Genomic DNA, 22,054 nt, shown 5'->3' with positions numbered 1-22,054 from the left:
CTTCAGGAGATTTCCATCCTCTCCGGGACGGGCATCAGTCTCCATCCCGTGGGCCCCTGGGCCAAGCAGAAGGTGGCGTCTGTGCCCCTCCAGCCTGTCCCATGCAGCCAGTGTGAGCTCCTCTGCACTGCTTGCAATTTCTCTGTCGCCTCTGGGTTTGCCCCATGAGCCCATTCTGCTCCTTGGCCTCACAAAGACAGCTTTCAGCTTCTAGTTTCTCTCACCAGAGTATTCCGTAGTCCCACTACTTACCTTCATCTAGCAGCAGTCATCTTGTCCTGGTTTTTCTTTTTAGTTTTCTTTCATGGGAACTGTGAATTCTGAGATGGCTGGGACCTTGTCCATCTGCCGTGTTGCTACCTCTCCATCACTTGATGTCCAACCCCAAGCTGACACCTAAGCACGAACAGAATGACTAGGGAAATAATCCTGGGGAGGCTGATGTTTTTAGCAGAAAAGATAATGTAGTTATGTTAGAAACTGAAGTTCTAAAAACAAAACAAAACAAAACCATCAGGCATGGTAACCAAACTAATATTTTGGCAGTGATTCTAGATTTCCTTCGCTTTTCTTACCTTTATTGTTCTTAAGTACATTTAAAAACATCTCATTAACAATAATTGTTTCTTTAGCAGTGGGGGGAAAAAGAGAGAGAAATGGCTTCCCGTTGTTTTGTGCTCCTGACCGATAGATTAACTTTTTTGGAGAAAAACTTCTTAAGTCTTTTCCATTGGATAGAATACATAAAGCAAGAGGCAGAAATGTTGGTTACCATCACAAAGAAAACTTTTGTTGAGGACTTTGAAGGAGAGTAGAGGGAAACAGGAGTAAATACTTGACATTGTTCCTTGAAGATTGAAAATAACCTGTGTATGACAATTATGCAGATTGTAGATGTTCCAAGGAAGTTAACGTTTGTAGAAATTACTGCGCTTTAACACAGCTTGCAGTTATCTCATTGTGTCTGTGTTAGACACGATTTCATGTAAAGCCTCGTCTTAGTACCAGTAGAGAATGTGGCCAGGTGAGCCTTGTGTTAGACGCCATACTGAAGGATTTAGTCATCAGGGACTACTTTAAAATGAGTCTCTGAAGTTTAATCCTCTTAGAATTAGAAAGCTATATGAGAATAGGAAGGGGCCTAAATTACCGTTTATGATTCTCTTCAGTTTATGTATTAAGAAATAAATGCAGAGAGGTCAAATGATTTGCTTAATGGCTGCAAGGCCAGGGTAGTGAAAGTAATGTAGAAGCAAGGTGCCCATTCCTCTTACACACGCGAGTGGGCCTAATTGGCTATGATTGTGTTGTTCAGGCAGTTTATATTCTGGTTGTGTTAGGAAGTAGCATACAGTAAAAGCATGGGTTTTAGCATCAGGCAGTCCGTTACATTTTGGGTCTGCCATGTATAGGCAGAGTGACTTGGGGAGGTTCCAGTACCTCTCTGATCCTTGGTGTAGCCCACGGGGGGTGGTGAGGGGGCGAGGATGGGAAGGAGATGAAGTGTTGTCCTGCCTGACAGCAGAACCTGAAACTGACCCTAACACTACGACCACTCTTCTCCAAAACTCAGGCCTGTCTTTTTATTCATTGTTTCGTTTCTACCCGATCTTTGGACGTTAGTGCTTTCCACAAGAGACCATTGTAATCTAGGCTATGTACTGTGCTGTGCTCTCAGCTTGAGACCTACTTCCTAGTAGTGGTCGTAGTAGTGGCCTAGTGTGTGTAAGATCTCCAAACCATTTTGAGGAAAATCTGAGTCATTCAGTTGGAAATTAATTTATTCATCCATTTAGTCACCTAGTACCTGCCCTGTGCCAGGTATTGGAGATAAAATAGAATAAGCCCATAAATATTGAAATGTCGAATAGTAAGACAGTGATAGTTACTAACCAGAACCCAGTCTGTAATTTGCTACGGAGATCAGGGCCATATCTGTGCCAGGTTTTTGATGTTAATGGTTGAGATGGTGGGATACAATTTCTTTATATGAAAGACATCATTTGACCCACTCATGATTATTTACAACAACATGAGAATTTGCTAAACGCTGCAGAAAATATATTAGTTTTTTTAAAAGAAGCCAAGATTTTAACTCTTCCTAAGAAAAGTAATCAAGTATGTAATGGAAAGCATATTGATTGGACAGTATCCAGTTTCTTTGTTATTATATATCATTTGTTACTTTCTGATTATAAAAGCAACATATGATCGTTTGAGTATCTTTTCTAAGTATGGACTACATTTACATTGTTTTCCAGTATTGGGGTAATTCCCAATTGTATACCTTTGTAGATAATGTTATGATAAAGAACTGATTCACATGAATCTTTATTATTCACATAGCTTATTATTTTGTGAGGGCAATGACCACCACAAAGTGAAAGAAGTGGCCAGGTCAAGGAGTATCAGATGTTTTTAGACCTGTGATGTACATTTCTGTATTATTTTAGAAAAGACTGCTACCCAGTACAACTGAGAGCTGATTTTTTTCTAACAGGTGGAAAGGCTTTCCTGTTTTTCCAGAGGTGGAGCTGAGGGGGGCCTGAGCACAATTACTCCTCCCTGGGACTAAATTAAGTTAGATTGGAGAACATTTTTTGCACCTCAAGCAATAAGCCACAAAGTAAAAATTGTGGTTCTTTTATTTTAGTATCTTCTTCTAATTAAGTTTGACTTGGAGCAGGTTTTTATGTAAGGAGACTTATAGGGCCTGGGACGAGCCTAGGTTGCAGACCACCCTGGGCCTCTTTCCAGGACCCCCTCACTCTGCCTCTTGCCTGTACCACCATAGTGCCCTGTGGCGTGTTTCGTGTTCCTAAACTCCTTTTCTTGCAACAACAAAAAATCGTCAATAGATTTAAAACAAAACTGTGCACCCCAAACAGGTTTTTTTTTTTAAAGAAATTAAAAGGCATTGTATCTTCTGTTAAATATTTATGTAGTAGGCTACTGATGTCTTCATTTAAATCTGTCTTTTGAGATGTAAATTAGACATGGTTAGGGAGGTAGGGGAGGTGTAGACTCTTTCCCATGAAAACGTTCAAGTGTGAGGTTCTTTCTGAACAGGCACCTTACTGTTTTTTTCTCTAGAAAGCCTGCATCTGCTTTTTTTTTTTTTTTTAATGGAATTTTTATTCCATTTTCTAAAATTCTAAAATAGCCTTTTAGATTATTTAGGGATTTCTCATGAATAGCTTTATAAGGATTTTATCATCTAGAAAATTGCAGTTATCTAGTTCGATTAAATGTAATCTGTTAAGCAAATGTGAGGATGCATTGTTTGTCTTATAAAATAAATTGTACAGTAAGTAGGTCTCGTTTAGAGATCTGGATTGCAAGTTTCTTCAGTGTATGTGCTCATTTAAAATTTTTTCAGACATACTTGTTCTTAAAGACATAGGGTATTGCTTTGGTTTGTTTTTGTTTTTACCTCCCCAAAGTACTTAGGAATTGAGGCATAGTATTCTTTCAGAAAATGTCCTTTTATTTTTTTACATCAGAGACCTTGAATATTTAATTTACTTTTCTGTGAAGCTGTCAGTTGTAATCAGCAATTAAAAAAAAAAAACTAATAAAACAAATCCTCATTTCACAATTTAAACCTTATTGAGTCTAATTCACTAGCGCTGTGAGTTTATTATTCTCCTGCAGTTTGACGTGCCTCCAATTGTAATTGTGTTGACCCTTCAATGCATTAAATCTCCCCAGTGCTTATCAAACTGGGAGAGATAAGTCTACAATTCGGAACTTCATTAAATATCTCATTTATATTAAACAGATGATAGCTTCTAACAGAAATAATAATTTGTTCCAATGAAGGAGCCGCAGCCATTGTGGTTTCCTCTGTTTGGGATGTGCGGTCCTCTCTCCCACTTGGCGGTGCTGTGCTGCCTCCCCCCAGTCTCCCCCCACCATCAGCCCAGCCCTCCCTGCAAAGCCCTCTTTGTCTCTGGCTGAAAGCCAGCACCGGAGCGTCATAAGATATTAGTCTATGGGGTTAACCTCAGAGCCCACATTTGGAGAATTGCTGTTAAGTGTGCTTTGTTCCTCCTTAAAGCTGACTTGTTTCAAGGCCTTATGAACATAGGTTCCTTATTCCTATTATTTTTGTGAAGAATCTGACCTATGAGGCACAGCTGTTTTAAAGAATGCCACATACTGTTTTAATCATGGTGATGGAAATTGACCTATATTCCTTGCTTATTTTTTTAGATCATATATGTTTGTGACAAACACATCTTTGCTTCATTAGAATATTTGGTCCTTACTTCTATATTGTTTGCATACTATTAAAGTGGTTTTCTCAGGTACTCACTATCTTAAAATTGCAGTAAGAGAATAGAATGATTTTTTACTAATTTCAAGCAGAAGAAATGTAGACTTAGTGAATTGTTCAAGACACCTGAGCTCACAAGTGGTCTTTAGGTCTTGTAGAGTAGGTAGTAATTCTACCAGCACTTGTGAGGTATATCTGCTTATTATAGATACAAAAAGTATCGCTCAGTTCTGGCTTCCATTCTGATAAAGCACACTTTATGCAGAGCAACATCTCATAAAGGATTCCGAATTAAACCATAACTTAAATTGACTTCAGCAGATACTAACAGTCAAATTGAAAAAATAAGCAGCAAAATAAGTTAAAAAAAAAAAGCTTTTAATATACATATTTTTCCTCCAATGGTTGCAATCTGACAGAACTTCATGGGAGGCCCAGTGTAAAGTGGCAGAGAAAGTTGGTCATTAGGCAGAGCTGTCATCACAAATTATTTTGGTACAGGGTGAAAAGTTCTAGTTCATTTGGTACCCAGTTGGATGCAGGCCTTGGGCAAGTTGTTATAATTCCCCCATGCTGCTCATGGGCCTCCAGTACTGACTTTCCCTTGCCCCCTTTTCTCCGTAGCTGAAGTCACCTGGGAGCCCCTCTGGACCTGAGCTGCCCATTGAAACGGTATTGGATGATCGAGAACGAAGAATTTCCCATTCCCTCTACAGTGGGATTGAGGGGCTTGATGAATCCCCCACGAGAAATGCTGCCCTCAGCAGGATAATGGGTGAGTCAGGTAAAACTCTGTTTATCACATCTTATTTTTATGCTTTCCTGGTTCACTGGAAGGTTATTAATGTAATATTAATGTAAGGCAGGTCCGTGTTTTTAAGAGGAGAAAGAGCAGGTTCATTATAATCATCCAGGAAGTGTTAATAGTGGAGAGACTGAATCAATACATTGATTTTGTTAAGTGAATTTTAGATCCTGTAACATGTGGGGGTCTGGGGGGGAGAAAAGGAAGGGGTCACATGGAAATACACTCAGTGATCAAGATGTGTTTAGCTTGTTTGAGAGTAGAAGTGAAGCCATGTTTTAGGAAAGTCAAAATTCAGTGGTTTATGACAAGGAGGATTCAAAGTCATGTATCTTTCACAGCAGCACTGTTTATAGGGAGAGGAACAAACGCATCTCCACACGTTTGCAGGTAGATGAAATATTCACATTGATTTGGCTTGTACTCAGTAGGATATTACCGTTTTTAAGTTGCATCTCTACTTTTTCAAAGCCCTCATTTTAAAATCTGGAAGCTGGTGTTTTGCATCCTTTGTTTGGATTCAGCACCATACTGTCTGCTTGGCCCCCAGTGGGTAATGAGGTTATTAGCACGAGCTCCGCAGCCGCGCAGCTCTCTCCTAACAGATCCAGTTAATAAAGACTTGCTTTGCCACAGGAGTGGTTGGATTGACTGAGTTGCTCATCTTGGGATTAACTTGTGAGAGTTTTCAAATTTAAAGCATAAGAAGCTGTTTTGATTAAAACAGCACCTGACATAAAACACTTTTATTGCTGGTGTGTTTTGCAAGGCTCGAAAGTAAAACCCTAAATTTAATGCCATTTTGAAACATTTAATGAAGATTTAATACAATTCAAGTCTCCATTTCGAAGCTTCATTGGGACAGGAATTTATTTCCTTCATCAGTGGACATTTGTGGAAACCTTCTATTGACAAGACGTTTGTGTACACACTTTTGCTGTAGATACAAAAATGAGTGAGACACAATCTTTGCTTACAAAGAACTTTCTCCTGGGCGTGACAGGAAAAACCACATAAAAATGACTACTAGAATTTTCTGGTCTTCCTTTGGTCCTTCTAGCTTTCTAGTTTGGAAAAGTTGCTAAATTCTCAGTTCCTTATTTTGTTGCACATAGGACTTAGACCTGCCCGCCCTTGGTTTGATTTTGTCGATAATTTTCTTTTTCTTTTTCTTTCTTTTTTTTTTTTTTTTTTTTTGCCTGCTTGGCATAAATGGAAGTAGGGGAAGGATGTTGAAACCATTGTGCACCTATTAGGGGACACACAGTTCTCAGAGATCACCACACTAATCTTCGCTTCTTAATGATCGTTCTCTTCACTGGCGTTGCATTGCCCATACTTTCTTGGTTTTGGCGTGAAATTTATCTTTGTTAAATACTTTTTTCATTAATGAAAATTTAGACCCCTTGAGAGAGAGTGCATGTGTCCCTGGATCTGTGTGCATACAAAGTGATACGCTGTAATTTCCCCTTTATTATAGGAACGTAGGACTTGCCATACTGAATCAGACCATTGGTCCACCAGTTCCTGTAACCTGCGTCCTGCCTCCAATCCCTGATGCTTCAGAGGAAGGCTGAGAAACTAAAACTAAAAAAAACAAAAAACCCCAAAATTCACCTAGTGACCTTTTGAAGTGCTGTCTATAAGGGGTTGAGGATTCCTTCATTTTCTTCATAGTCTGGTGCCCTGATTTTGTTAGCTGTGGCTTCGTTAGGCCACTTCCGTTGGCATTGCTGTTGTTCTCCCTTCCCTCCTGTGGAGATGTAATGGACTTTTAAGGCTCCAGATGCCTTCTGGGGGCAGCAGCTTCCCTCCCAGCTCTGTGCTTTGTGATCTTTGTGATGTACTGTGCATGCCTTTTGGGTTGGGGGTGAAAGACTCTTTACCCTTTGTTGGTAGGCCAAGTTAATGTTGAACAATTTGGATATTTTCTTTAGATCGTTTTTTATATATTTTACTGCCAACTAGGGATCCTGTATAGTTTTGCCCTGAGAAATGTATATGCTTAACCTGATCTGTCTTGAGTTTTACAAATTTGAGAACTCAGTCTTCATCAGTCCATACTCCATTATCAGTGGCCTTAAGAAACAATTAGTTTGTTAAGTCCGTTCCCAGGTCCTGCAAGGGATGTTAGCTTACAACTAAATACCAGAACAGGTTACCAAATATCAGATAGTAGAGTACTGAATTTCTGTTAACCTAAATCAGTAGCACTAGTATTATCTGATTTGCACAGAATGTAGGTACATGGAAATCTCTCAGGTAGATCTTGTTTGGTTACGGATTGTCTTCTGTATTTAGAATAGCTCTTATGTAGACACTAGTGGAGGTGATGGTATTTACTTTATGATCTGCTCTGATTCAGATAGAGCTTTGTATTGAAATTCCAGTTGATTAAGAAATGACTAATTGTATGCAAACAGGGTGAATTTTTACCTAGAAAAATCCTCATGTGAGACTCTAGACCAAAAGGAGCTTTGAGGCTCTCTAACTCATTTCTGTGGAAACATCTCAGGAGAGAAGCTTCTAAAAAATAAATAAAAAAAGGAAGAGATGGAAGACTTGGCAGGATGTCAGGGGTCATCCGCTGCATTCTCCCTCTTAACAGATAAAGGACCACGGACACAAGATCCCATGGTGATTTTTTTGTTTTATGTTGTTTTTTGGTTATTTCCTTTTTCTAAAAGTAGCCTTTTAGTAGGGCATAGTTAGACCACACAATGAGGACTAGTGATGATCGTTCTTTATTAATATTAATTTATCCATATCTTTAAGCAAAAAACATTAGACGGTCTCCAGAAGCTGTTCCATTCTGGTGGCCACTGTGTTCTGAAAATTAGAACAGCTCATCTCTGAAAACAGCCTTAGAAATCATCTACTCCAGCTGAATTATCTCATGTTCAGAGGAATTAGGGACCAGAGAAGTTCAGTGACAAGTCTGAAGCCACAAGGTTTCTGTGTTCCTGAACCAGTGAGGGTGTGTCGTCTCCTGATTCATGAGTCCCACATTACTTCAACCTGGATTGGTCTTCCTAGCTTTTGGTCGGGTCAGCCAGAGTTGTGACCAAGGCAAGATTTCTGCTAATGTCTTCTGTGTGGGCCTACCTGCCACTAATCAGGGCTTTTAATCCTGGATATTCATTAAAAAGAAATCTCTAGAGAACCAACCTAGGATCACTTCATGTTAAAAGACTTAAAAAAAAAAATCTCCTAAATTGCTGGACTGCCTTAACTATAATAATCATTAAACAAAAGCAGGCATGGTTAATTTAACCAACATGTTCACTAAAATATATCTCAAGTTGACACTTGGGGTCATGGAACCTTAATTTTTTTTTTTTTTTCCAAATTTTAATCTGGAGAAATTTTCTGTTTAAAGTAAGACCAAAATCTGGTATATTCGTTTTAGAGTTTAACCTCAGTAGTTTTTATAGTCATACATTTGTGGTGAGTTTAATAAATATTTGTGCTCAGCATATTTTTATCTTGTGAGAAATTCAACATTGAGAAATGGAACATTTATGTTATTTTTATTGTGAGTCAAATCACTGGAAAAGTTTTCATCTGTTTCTAGTGTCATGAATGGTATTGCCTTCTATGTAAATGTACCAATTAATAAATGTTTAGTAAACAATCATTTCGTATCTCATTGTTTCACTCCTCTATAAGATATTGATTGGTTTAAATTTTAGTCTGTAGTTTGTTGGTTAACTAGTTGAGGAAGGAGGAATATTTATCCATCAAACACCAGATCAAAGGCTTCTCAGATCACCCTTGGAAGGTTTCACGTTTATGATGTGCGCACATCATTAAGAGGTATTGTCTAGGTGGAGTTGGTAGAACTTGGAGTGAAATAATTTAGTTGTCCATTATTCCCAATATATTCCTGCATCCAGAATCAAAAACTGTAACTATTGGCGAGTATGTTAAGAAGTTGGGAAGCTGATGAAAAACGTGAATTCTCAAATCTTTTGAAATATTAGCCCCTAGAATCATTTGTGAGAGGAGAAAAGCTAAATTGTTTTCTTATTATTAGGAAAATTTCTTACCATTTATGTATAAAATTTTGGATCACTTAAGGTACAATATTTCTACTCAACACAGCATATTATAAAAGGATTGTCATATGAAGAACCATTCAGTGTTCCATATTGCTTATTAGGCTGTCTCCCAGAATATATTGTGTAAACCCAAGAGTTTTAGTTTTTGTGTTTAAAAGCGAGTGCACTATAATTATATTGTAATTTTTCCTTCCAGTAAATTTTGCCTTTGTGAGGACTTGGCATTTAATGCTGTGACACGTGCCTTGTCAGTGGTGAGCTGTCAGGGATAACTCTGGTTTTGTCATTCTGTACACTTTTTAGGCAAAAAAGTCTGTCTTGAGAAGGGAATATTTCTTTTGGTGATAGTCCTAGGATGTCCAACTTTATTTATGAATGACAATTTTTTAGACAGATTTTTGTCTTTCTGTTTTGAAGTCCTAAAACTCAAGTAGTAGTAAATGAATAATTTGAATTCAGGAGAAGGAAACGATTGCGTTAAATTTGATTTGCTTTATAATCATGAGCATTCATAAAAAGTTGCTAGTTTTCACAGTTTGTCAAAATGAATGCATTTCAAATCAAAATAGAGTGTTTTTCTTGATAAAATGCTGTGTTGCTGTTTCAGTAAACATAGAGTATTTCTATAATAAAGTAGTTGGTGCTAAATAATGAATGCATTTGAAATGTCTAGCATGTCCTCTTCTGTGGGTTGTCCTGAAAAGATACATATCAACTTAATTTTTGTTCCTTTGTTGAACGTCTAGAATAATATGTGTTTTAAAAATCCTTCAAGCCTATATATGCCATCCCGTAATTGCCAAAATCATGTTAAAATAAAAAGTCATCATTTGCACATTCTTATGAATGTTTGTTTTAAAAATTAGATCTTAAGCCTGATGTTAAAATGTTAAAATCTCTCCACATGTTGCTGTGGTGCTATTTTTAAAAGTGGCTTATAATAAAGGGAAAGAGCACCCTGTGTAAAGTGTAAAATGGTGCCAGTGTTGGGAAAGGACAGCAGTCAGTTTCAGTTGGGTAGGAGCCAGTAGTGCTGGCTTACCAGATTGGAATATTGGACTTCAAATGAGACTTGTCCCATCCTGCTGTAAGGTGATGGGGAAATTGTCAGTTCTTGTCCTGTTGGGAGAGCCAGTCATCTTACCCTGATGTGTGTTTCTGTGAGTATGAACTCTCTTGATGGATCCACTTGGACCAAAGTCTTGTCCAGCGAGGTCTTACCCAGAAGTATGGCATGAGATTTGAGGAGGAAGCCAGAACTGTGGATGTTTTGGGGAGGAAGATGCCTCATCAAAGATAAAGAAGCTTTATCTTTAGTGACTAAGGGCTTGAATCTTAATTTTGTCCCAAAAAATACATCCGTCATGCTGATCCACACGCCCGAGCAGATTTCCCTGAAAGAACTCATCAGTAGAGACAGTTTGGAGTCTCTCCTTACCAAGAACGTTACATCCGAATTGAATAAATAAAAATATACGGACCCCACTGTCTTGGCCTGAAATCCTTTGGGCAGTGAGATCCTATCATTTCAAGATCACTCCCGCCATCTCCCCGTGAGGCTTCAACTCTGCACGTACTCATCTTTGAAGTGCCCCCCCTCAGTGTACCAGGAGCTTTTCTCCATCATGAATTTAATGATGTTGTTGCCAATGCGTAAAGTCAATGTCATCATTTCTCCTAGCAGAAAAGATCACATTCCTCATTCAGAGCCCAATTGTGAGGTTAACTTTTGTGAAGATCCCTGGCGTCCTCTGCCTCTAGCCGCCCAGGCAATTACCAGCGCTAGTGAAGGCCATAGTCCTTTTAGCACGTCCTTCACACCACCAGTCAGTTATCCCTGTTTGTATGTTGGGCTCTTTCTCTAGGGTGTGGGCTGTTCGGGGGCAGAGATTTAAGTCTTTCTTTCATCCTTGCTATGCGGTATGTGCCCAGCGAATGAGTATGGGAGTGATTGATGTAAGTCTGCAGGGCTTCCCTATAAATTTCCTGGTAAAATTTTTCAAAGGACTTTCACAACCTAGAATCTGTGTCGCATTTTCACATTAGAAGACGTTCTGGAGATCATCTGTGGCTTTAGGAAACCTGAATCCAGTGAAATTAAACTCTGTGCCGAGAGCTACGGAGCCACCGAGTCAGAGAAGGGAGCAGACTCGAGGCCTCCACTGGCCATTGATTTGTGAAAAAATAAATTTCCTTCCTTCTGTTTTGTTCCACCAGGTTGAGCAGACATTTGGAAATTTAGCCTTTTTCTAATATTGCCATTCGTATAGCTATATGCATAGCCCTTAGATCGAGATCTAGAATTTCTCTTCCTTTTCTTTCCACTGGGCAGGTAAATACCAGCTGTCCCCCACAGTGAACATGCCCCAGGATGACACTGTCATTATAGAAGATGACAGGCTGCCAGTGCTTCCCCCACATCTGTCCGACCAGTCATCTTCCAGCTCCCACGATGACGTGGGCTTCGTGACAACGGACGCTGGCACGTGGGCGAAGGCCGCAGTCAGTGATTCAGCAGACTGGTAAGATCGCACTCCCGGCCTGGAGAACGTTACTTCATTGCAGTCACCTTCATTTTATGTTTAAATGGTCTATCATTAAGCACAGTTAATCAATTTTGTTTTATGGCCGTGTTCTGTTTTCATGGTCTTAATACTCTTAATTATCACTCTTTTAATAAAAGATTCCCCTCCACCCCATAAACTTGCCCCATTGTTTTAGTGTGTCCAGAGCGGTACTGACTAACTCAGCCAGCTCTATGACAGAACCACCACTCACCAAAAAGACCTGTTCATTTCTGAAGTTCCGCTGTTGGTTATTTTAGATCTGTTTTAATTTGATGAATTGTTTTTTCATTAAATCAGTTCTAAGCAGAATCTCTGAGGTGGCTGAAAGTTTGTAACCATTAGATGACTTTGGTCAAATTAATAGCCGCTATGCTGTAGGAGTGGGAGGAGACTTTTTAAAGGGTTGTTTTTTTTAGAGTGCTGTAACCCTTCCCTCTTGCCTCTAACATTGTGACTTTTGGGGCAGTCTCATGCCGTTTCTTTCTCCCTGATCTTCCAAAACAGAAGAAAGCATTTGATATTATCGAGCCGATGCATGGCCCGTGAGTGTGGATGTATGCCTTAATTTGCGTGCCTCATAATTATACACATCCATAAGCCGAAAGGCAAGTCCCTCCCAGGGATGACCTTGTGAGGTTGTAGTGAAAATTAACATAAGCCGCGTGAAGCATTATACCAGAATTTTCTTATTGCCCTTTCTCTGGGGGTGTTCCATGAATACATCAGCAAAATGATACTTAAATGTTACAGCATTGTTCTTCACCACTTACCCATTTCTCTTCTGTACTCTTACCCAGACTTGTGTCAACAATCCCATATTAGATCGGAGGGGTCTGGGGGCCTGTTGTTGATTTGTGTTAACATTTTTTAGCGGTGATCTTAGCAAAGTCACCCTCTCCCCAGCCCCCTTCCCCCACTCCTTACAAAACCACACGAACATCCAGCACATGTACCTGGGAATTCTGCAGATGTTCTCTTGGAATAGTCTCACCTGTTCGTTTGGATCCTTGAAAAGTCTGTGTCTTGTCTTGTCTTTCTTTCTTTAAAAAAAAAAAAAAATTCTCTTCCTGAAAATACAGGATTTAAAAAGGAGCTATACTCCAGCTTGCATGATAATAGCGTATCCGTGAATGAGGTTTTTGGCTCAACATAGAAGGGGAAACGACAATATAAAGTAAAATCCCATTTGAAATCCACAGATGCTGTTCCATTCACTGCTGCAGCTTGTATCTGTTTCAGAGCGTGAAAGCAGCAACAGGGAAAGTGAGGGTTAGTTATTGGCAGTATTCAACTTTGGGACAAAAGCCTTCGAATTTCCACGGTGGTGAGGATTGTGAAGGTGGCCATAGGAATAGATCTGTTTGGGGCTTTCTAACGCACTGTATTGGTGAAAATAAATAAGGAACTAGCAGAAATAGATTGTGGCATTAATTTCCCTAAGGGCATTGATAAAATGGGGAGGACTTGCGTGATTTTGCTGTGGGGGACATGGAGCAGGGGAAGGAATATGAATGAAGGGTTATCCAAACAAGAATGGCAGCTGTTCCGAATCACAGCAGAAAATGTAAGCTTTTCCAGCCTGACAATGTCTCCCTAATCCTTGATGAAAATGTTATGAAAACAAAAGGGCAATAAGACAGGATTAATAACTGGAATTTTAATAACATTGGGGGTCAGGATATGGTTACATTCTTTAAAGAATCAGCTGTCAGTTTTGCAATCAAACTTGTTAAGTATTCTAGTATACTGTTTATTGTGTCTGAAATTAGTTTAATGGGTATATTGATAGGGAAGAATTAATTATGTCATGGTTTAAGAGTATTTAGTTATTTTAAGACTCTTATTAGCTCACAAACTCATTTGACATTTTAAATTGTGTATGTTTACAGTTCACTGAGCCATCATGGAAGGTGAATACGTCAAACGGCTGAACTTTTGTTAACGAATAGGATATACTTTTTTCAATCCGTTAATTGATTTAGGGAACATCAGTGATGTTTTTAAGGAGAAACAAGGCAAAACAGCAGATTCTAATCTTAGTGGCAACATAATTCCACGGATATGAGATCAGTTTAAAAAATATGCCAATGATGTGGTTTTCAGATAACACTGGCACCAACAATATTTATTTGAAAAGGCTCTTACCAATAATTTCTATTAAAAATGTACTTCATGAGTAGAATGATTGAAGAGATCAGCTTTCAACAGATGAAAGAATTATTCTTACTGAAAATATATAATTTAGAGTATGCTGTTGCAAAATTGGATCATAGTTCTTATCATATGGGTTTTTAGTTTTCACTTTACTACTACACTTTAGTTTTCACATACACCCCACTTTCCAGTTGGGGTGTATGTGGAAACTATAAGCATAATATAGTAAGCATAGTAGTATCTGAATACTACTACATAAACATAGTACTCAAGCATGTATAAATTTAAGAAATATGTCTAAACAGTATGTAATTATGTGTATACTACAAGCTGTGGCTATAAATACATGCATACACACATACACGCATATACAGTATGCAGGCGTAGTAGTATGTGAAGGAGCCCCAAAGGTTTCAAAAATGTAGTCAAAATTTTATGGGAAAAAATGTGGCATATTAAAGATGGAAAGATTTAATATAGAATGCAGAGAAAAGAACGTCTATTGGGACATAACATAGAGCTTTACCAAATAAAGTTGTTCTTGCCCTGGGCTGAATTCCCAGTGCCCATGGAATACATCTCTTTTCTCAGTACCGGGACCAGGACAAGGGGGAGGCAAGCCGGGTGCCCAGAATACAAACTACAGGCAGGGAATCACTCTCAGGTGTGCACCCTGACCTCGCACGACCGTGAGAGTGGGTGCTTCCTTGAATTTGGAGTTGTGGGCACCCACCTTGTCTCATCCTGGGGGCCCCACTCTGTGCTTGGTGGAACAGATTGGGAAGGATTGTGTAGTCCCCTTTGTATTCCCCTATCTATATCTGTTATCATAATGTGTATTAAGTTGATTATTTGAGACAGTCTTTGTGGGGTGATAATAGCTTACTTTGTACGGCGGTTTGCAGTTTACAAAGGGCTTTCACATTATGTCCTTGAAGTCTCTTACTGGCCTTGCCAGACGGGTGGGGCCGCTCTCCTGTTTATTGAGCATATTAATGCACGTGGGCCCGACACATTTCAGGTCAGTTAACCTGAGGGCGAAACATTTCCCTTGATGTCTTTCTTTTTACAATTTTTGCTTTAGCTCTTCTCTCAAAGTCAGCTATCATTTCATGCATAGTAAACTGCAGCTACGTTTTTGATGGATATCCAAACCAGATCTCTCTGCTTTACCAGTATGGATGGTAATTATCTGTGGCCGTAAAGGGTAGAGATGTTTGCTTCCATCAGAAGCATAAGGCAGGCTATCGTAAACTCAGCTGACGGGGTGGACGCGGCCCCCTCACCTTCTAGTATGTTTAGCTCGCTGTGGAGGCATTTTCTCCTCACCGGCCAAACGGGGAGGTGGCTGGGTGCTAACACAGGAGAGCGCTGTGTTTACTCAGTGTGCCTAGCACAGAACAACCATTCTTATTGCATGAAACGGTGCTCAGAACACTTAAGTACTTTTTTAAAGTGTTCACAGATTTTTACAAATAGGACTGATTTTGTGTCATCCCATGACACGTCCCCTGGGAAAGCTCTTCCAGCAGTGTCTTTTTACCAGTGATCTGCCATGGGCTTCACCACGTCTGTTTGAACTACTGTGTTGGTGTCACCAAAATCAAACGTCATCCAGGCTTAGTCACGCTATTCCCGCCTCCCTCCAATATCGAACATTCCCCCATCTCCGCGTCCATAGCATTGGCTTGGTGATTCTGGGTAGTATTTTTTTGTAGGAATGTGCAGAGAACAGAGATCGTTTTGTTTTTATTTTTTTTAACTTCGGTCCCCAGCACAACACGTTAATCAGAATAGGTTCTAATAAAGGTGTTGAGTTGGTTTCTTCTCAGTTGAATAAATACTGCTGAGAAACTACATTCTCATGAAACCACATACCACAGTAGTGTTTTTTCCTTCTTTTCTGAAACACAGGATAAAGGATATCTAAGAAGACCAGGATATCTAAAGGATGTCTAAAGAAGACCATACTCTTTTTTAAAATTTTTACTTGATTGCAGTTCATAAGTCACTTATTTGCGGCCAGTATTTGTATTCATATATGAAAGTCTTCCTCAAATATCCAGTCCTCCCCATGTCCAAAAGACACCAGCCTTATTTTTTTAAAAAAGATTTTATTTTATTTATTTACTTTAGAGGGAGAGAGCCTGTGTGAGCAGTGGCGGTGGGTGGGGGGGTTGTTGGAGAGCAGAGGGAGAAGAACAGGTAGATTCCCTGCTGAGCGCAGAGCCCAGTGCAGGGCTTGATCTCATGACCCTGAGACAATGACCTGAGCCAAACCAAGAGTCGAGTGCCTGACTGCCAGAGCCACCCCAGCACCCCCATCTGCCTTATTTTTGTTAATCACTTAGAAATAATGATGTATAGGAGAACAGTGAGGAAACTGAAGCAAATCAAGGAGATGAGAGAACTCATGTGGAGAAAGAATTATTCTAAATGTAAATAGAATTTTGTATTTTCCCATCACTTCCTATTCAGGCAGAGGTGCTTTTTTTTTTTTTTTTTTTTATTTTTTTTAATGAACTATATTTGTGTTAGTTTCAGCATTTCTGAGGAATACACATGGGCATACCTTCTTACGCACAAGTGTATATGTTCTTTCCTGAAGTTGGATGTCCTCTATTTTTAGTAAATATTTTTATGTTTGTTTTTCTCTTCACACCAGCTCTTTGAGTCCAGATGTTGATCCAGTTCTTGCTTTTCAACGAGAAGGATTTGGACGCCAGAGTATGTCAGAAAAACGCACAAAGCAATTTTCAGATGCCAGTCAATTGGATTTCGTTAAAACGCGAAAATCAAAAAGCATGGATTTAGGTAGTGAGTACAATCTCCATGAATCTTTATCTAAATAAGGTTTAGATGCTTTCAGATTAAAATTGATAGTCCCAAACACATGTCTGTTTACTTTAAGCAATAGAGAAAATAAATGTGAAATGTGGCAATTTGGCAAAAATTAGTTTTTCTCTGAGTTTAAGATAACCATATTTCTCATAAGTGGCATGTTTACATAATGTGCAATATGTTAACATATATGTTTCCTGATGATAAAAGAAACAAACACACGCATCTCATGCTATATTCCTGCATCTTTATTTGAAAAGATGAAATGTTTTAACATCTTGGTTGTTTAAAACCAATTTTTGGAAATAGTATTTGGTTGGCTGTGGGATTCTTGAACTAGAAGGAGAAGTATTGGAGAGAAACCATTATCTCAATCCATGTGTAGAATTTGGTTACTTCATGATATCTTTGTTTCACTCCTATTCTTTAAGGTTTATATAATAGAAACTCTTATGTGTTGATAATTAAGGCATGTAATTGAAGTAATAATTTGAGAGAATATTTGTTGTAGAAAGTATTTGGAAGCAAATGGGAGGAGAAAAATAACTGTAGTTGTTCAATCAAACACCAATCAGGTAGTGTCTCTTTTTGAATCAAAATCCACCAAAAAGCAAACAAACAAAAAAGTAAAATAATTAATTATATCTATAAACCGATTAAATGATTTACAGAACCTTTGTTAATCAACTGTAACTTATTTATGCTGTTCTCTGGTGGCTGTTTGTACTTCAAGACTAAAAGCATTAATTTATCACATGCATAAAAGAAAAATTTGGCGATGCATTGCCTTGGCTAATTATGATATGCTAACTTATAAATAACACACGTGTCTGTGAAATGAAATGACTGGCATTTTGCATGGAGACACTGCTTCCCCCCCCTTTTTTTGATTATGAATGTTTGCTTGATGTTTCATATTATTTGCATGAAATATTACCTAAGAATGATCACCTAACTGAAAAGATCCGGGAACGGTTAAAGCATGTTGGGCTGTGGGGACTAACTGTGCTAACCAGTATACATTTACCTTTTAACAGTAGCTGACGAGACTAAACTCAATACAGTGGATGACCAGAAAGCAGGTAAGAATGGACAGTGAGACTGTTGCCATAGAAACTGTGGTCCAAGGAGCTGATCATAATTATAGAGCTGCCAATCATATTGCGTGTAAACATAAATATTCCAGACTTGCATGGATGTTTTCATTGTAGGAAATCAAATTGTACAAGAAAAGAAAAATTTTCCGTTAGAAGGAATACTAAGAGCAAATATAATTTAGTGTTTCAAAAGTGCTAAAACAACCTAGATTTTAATAGTATTTGTGTAGAAATGTTCTGTCGCGATTAAATAAAAATCAAAGTCCTGAGAACAGGATCTCTTCTAATCGACTCTTAAGTATCTAAGTCATTTATTAGATGACTAGCTTGATGTCATGATCCTCAAAGTGGTGATTTTGATTTGAAGGATAGTAGCATAAATATAAATATTTTTCACTGCTGGACAGTGTCCAGTAATGCTGTCTTTAGTTGCTCAGAAAACCTTAGTTCTTCTTCAGGTGCAAGAATTAGCTCATAGTTGTCTGACATTGAGTTAGACTATACAATGCACTCAGCTCCTTTTCTTGACTTGACTTTGTGAACCTATTCTAAAATTTTCTTTTTTTTTTTTTTTTTTTAACTCATTAGGACTTGTTTCTAAAATGCTGTCTAGATCATTATGTAGCATCAATAATCAGATTATATTGAACTGGGTTTTTCATTGTATTAGAATTTATTTTTATGTTATTTTATGAAAATAATCACAGGAAAGTCTTCACATGTAATTAAAGTAATGTGCCTTATATGCATTTATGATTTATTATTATAAGTTTGGAATAGTGTTTTAATTATTCTAGATCCAGTATGAAGTACTCACATCACTTAGCACTAATTAGCTTCAATTCACCTTTTTAACCTGCAGTAGTAATTAGTTTTAGCCTGCTTGAAAAATGTGTATCCATATACATATGTAAAGATTATTGTGGACAAGGTTGGAGTTTTTACATTCTGTAGAGTAAAAGATAGATTCTAAAAATTACATCCAATAAATCATAAGATTAACTGTAGTGGAAGGCAATTAACTATAGCTTCAGCCATTATTATGTAGTTATTTCTCTGATCAAACATGAAATTCACTGAAATTCTGGAACAGGGTAAAGAGAAACTATTTGATAGTTCATATATGTAAATTAGTAATTAGTTTTAGAGTTAACAGTATTCATTACTTTTAAAGAAGTAAGCCCTATCCAAGATAATGTTCATAAAAACCAACTCGAACTTCTCAGGTTAAAGAACATGACTTCATATACTATGCCAGTCAGGTAAAGTCAGGAAAATATTTAATTTGACCAACTCACTTTTACTAAAAGGAAAAGAGCATTAGTGCAATTAAAAAAATGATGATATCCAGAGTTTAATTGGACACATAAAATAACTTTCATGGAGAGGAGGCAGATTTTATAATCTAATTCAATCTAATTCAATTTTGTGTTTTTATTGTGGTTTAAAATGTTGGATTAATTTGGATTAAGCTAGATAAAAGCTTTTTCCTTTTTTCTTTTATTTTCCCCACTATGTGCCATCCATCCTACCAAAGTAAACTAGAAAACCTTGGGCCACAAAATTATTACATAGACATCACAGTACCTATTTTTTGGTCTGTTGGTTTTAAATCTATATGAATAAAATGTCTAAAGTAGATCCTTTCCACCCTGAAATATTGGACAGTGAGCAGATTTTCAGTTATTTTTCTTTCTTCAGTTCGCTTGAATTGCTAAGATGATCATGATTTTACAGTTCAATCCAAAGGTTTTTGGTAGAGCCACAGCGGCATTTCAGCACAGATCATCTGTCTAGCCATAAGCCTTTCATAATGAAAATTGAATTCCATTTCCCTTTGCCCTTGCAATAGACATCCTCTACTTTTTTTCAGCAAGAGAGGTATTAGTAAGTAGTAGAAAAATAGGCCTAGGGAAAACAGTATGATTATGATTTTCCCCTTTATTTCAGATTTAAAGTTCTTTTTTGATATTTGGGGGTAAATTTTCTTTGTGAATGAAAAGAGAGAATAAGAGGAGAATTGTGTTTCTAACAGTTTAATCTTTGGATATAAAAAATAAGCAAAGTATCCTAATGAGCTGACTTATAAAGAGCTTTAGAATATTATTTTAAAATTAAAAGATGTTGATTTGTGTGTGCTTGTGTGTGTAAATAAGACAAATTTTTGCCCATACTTTATATAGAGAAAGGCGTTTTTAATTTTCAACCCTAGGAAATGCTAAGTGTATCATGTCGGGGTTCTCAATAACCATCACTCAGGAATCTTAGCATTGTTACTTAACAAAATCTTTGTTAACAGTTTCTTTGACAAATGTCATACTTAAATGTATCATAGCCATGTTACAAATTAGAAGTCTCTTTCTGTAAAGGACCAGATAGTAAATAATGTGGGCCTTATAGACCAAACAGTCCCTGAAACAATTACTTCATTCTGATGTAGCATGAGAGCAGCCATGGAATAGAATGGACGTTCCAGATTAGGCCCATGGTTGGCTGATCCCTCTTATAGATTCACAAATTACAAATTTTGACTTTTTGTACAACCTTTTACTGTAAGAATTTTCGACCATACCTAAATATAGAGGTAATTATTCATTAATTTCCTATATACATAATACCATGGCCAGAATGTTACATACTGCAGTGTTACAATTTCAGAAAGAAGAATAGGTAGGTAAGCCTTAAATTATTCTTACAAAATGTCTATTGCTTATTTATATTTTCATCATTGTTTTTTCCACCAGATTTGCCTTTGTTTATGTATTTTAATATATACATATATATTCTTATATATGTATATAAATATATGCATGTATATATAGATATATACCTATTTTAATATTCATGCTCTTTCTAGATTTCATTATTAAAATGTTTAGTGCTGTGAGTATATTAAGTCAAATCTCAGCTAACTTTTCATAAAGAAAAACTTAATATACCTGAGTGATGTTTTTATGAAAATCTTTACTGGAAGCATGAAATCTTTATTGGAGAAATATAGATAGATATGAATACACACACACACACACACACACACACACACACACAGGTCCTTTATGCTCCCCAAAAAGTGCCAAATATTTGCCTGATAAGTGACTACAGAACTCAGATGTAGCTGGTAGGTTATGAAAATTGATACGCATGAGTTATTCAGAAAAAGGTTTCCCCTGTGCTAATTCTAGGAAATATAAAGTAAATGTCCCTGCCTACGAGTGCTCTTCTCCTATTCTCTTTGACTCCTCGATTTCTTACTCTTTGTTTAGTTCTAAAACAAAATTCATTTTCCTTCCTGTGACATGACTTTTATGAGTATTTGGAACATGAACTTGTCAAAAATTATAGTGCTATCAAGAGAAAAAGTAAGATTGATCATCCTAGAAAGAAACATTTCATGGGAATTTTTGTTATAAAATAATCAAATATATACAATCCTGCACTGAGAAAGTTCAATAAATCATCTTTTTCTCCCAAGCACAATAATTGAGAGACTGTTATTTCTTCATTAGAATCATCTGTCTGCCTTTCTGCCTGTGTTACATTTTTGACATATTTATTCTAACTTAAAAACTGCTACCCCATTGTGAAAATAAGGTGGAAGATGTAATGTAAATGGATCTTAAAAAGATAATTCTTGTTTTGGCTTTCAGTTTAACTTTTATTCTGTTTTCTACCCTGAGCCATGCAAAGCCCGTGTCATAATTATTTGCCTTTTAGGTGATACCATATCAAGGCTCTGCCTTAATTATTGATTAACACGTGAGCTGGTGACCCCATGTACAGATAAACGACCTGCTCTCTTCTACCTTCCCATTTTTTTGTACCTGTCTTTTTAACAGCGTAAGTGACGAGCTAGTTGTGAAACCTGCGCTGACCAGTGGTGGTCCAAAGCTGGTATTTTAGTCATGGCGAGGCAGACTTCATCTGCCTCTGAGTGCCAGGTCAGGCAGTGATGGATGAGGCTGTCTTCCTTGCTCAAAGAAATCCATCTTGATTGCCTTCTAAAGCTTGGTGCTACTGGTACTCTCTCCGGGCCCCCTGCCCTATATCCTCCAGAAACAGCCCCATCGTTCATTCTCCCAATTCTCCCTTGCCATCTTACTGAAATTTTCTTCGTTAATTGTTAAGTTTTCTTCCTCCTGTTCCTCAATTGTTCCTCGAGAAGCTATTATTACTCCCGAGCCTGGAGACACACGTCCTCATGTTCAGCTCCTGAGTCTCTCCTCCTTTACGGCTCCCTAGTGAGAGCCCTT

At 37.8% G+C, this 22,054-nt stretch overlaps 1 protein-coding gene across 13 annotated transcripts in view; it reads left to right on the top strand.

The window, feature by feature from the left end:
* Window positions 1–22,054, top strand: part of LOC111155563 (par-3 family cell polarity regulator) — a 687,032-nt gene that overhangs the window by 443,334 nt on the left and 221,644 nt on the right. For 4 of the 13 annotated variants that reach the window (XM_022515794.1, XM_022515792.1, XM_022515793.1 and 1 more), the window contains 4 exons: window positions 4,904–5,054; window positions 11,478–11,667; window positions 16,532–16,593; window positions 17,745–17,789. In XM_022515794.1, coding sequence (XP_022371502.1) covers window positions 4,904–5,054; window positions 11,478–11,667; window positions 16,532–16,593; window positions 17,745–17,789 — 448 coding nt within the window. Of the gene's footprint in view, window positions 1–4,903; window positions 5,064–11,477; window positions 11,668–16,531; window positions 16,684–17,744; window positions 17,790–22,054 lie in introns of all 13 variants that reach the window. The other 9 variants (XM_022515789.1, XM_022515788.1, XM_022515798.1 and 6 more) reach the window with 5 other exon arrangements.

Source organism: Enhydra lutris, unplaced genomic scaffold (genome assembly GCF_002288905.1).
Source record: "Enhydra lutris kenyoni isolate GAN:26980312 unplaced genomic scaffold, ASM228890v2 scaffoldscaffold42, whole genome shotgun sequence".
Classification (NCBI taxonomy): Eukaryota; Metazoa; Chordata; class Mammalia; order Carnivora; family Mustelidae; genus Enhydra; species Enhydra lutris.
This window is presented reverse-complemented; position numbering and strand designations above follow the sequence as displayed.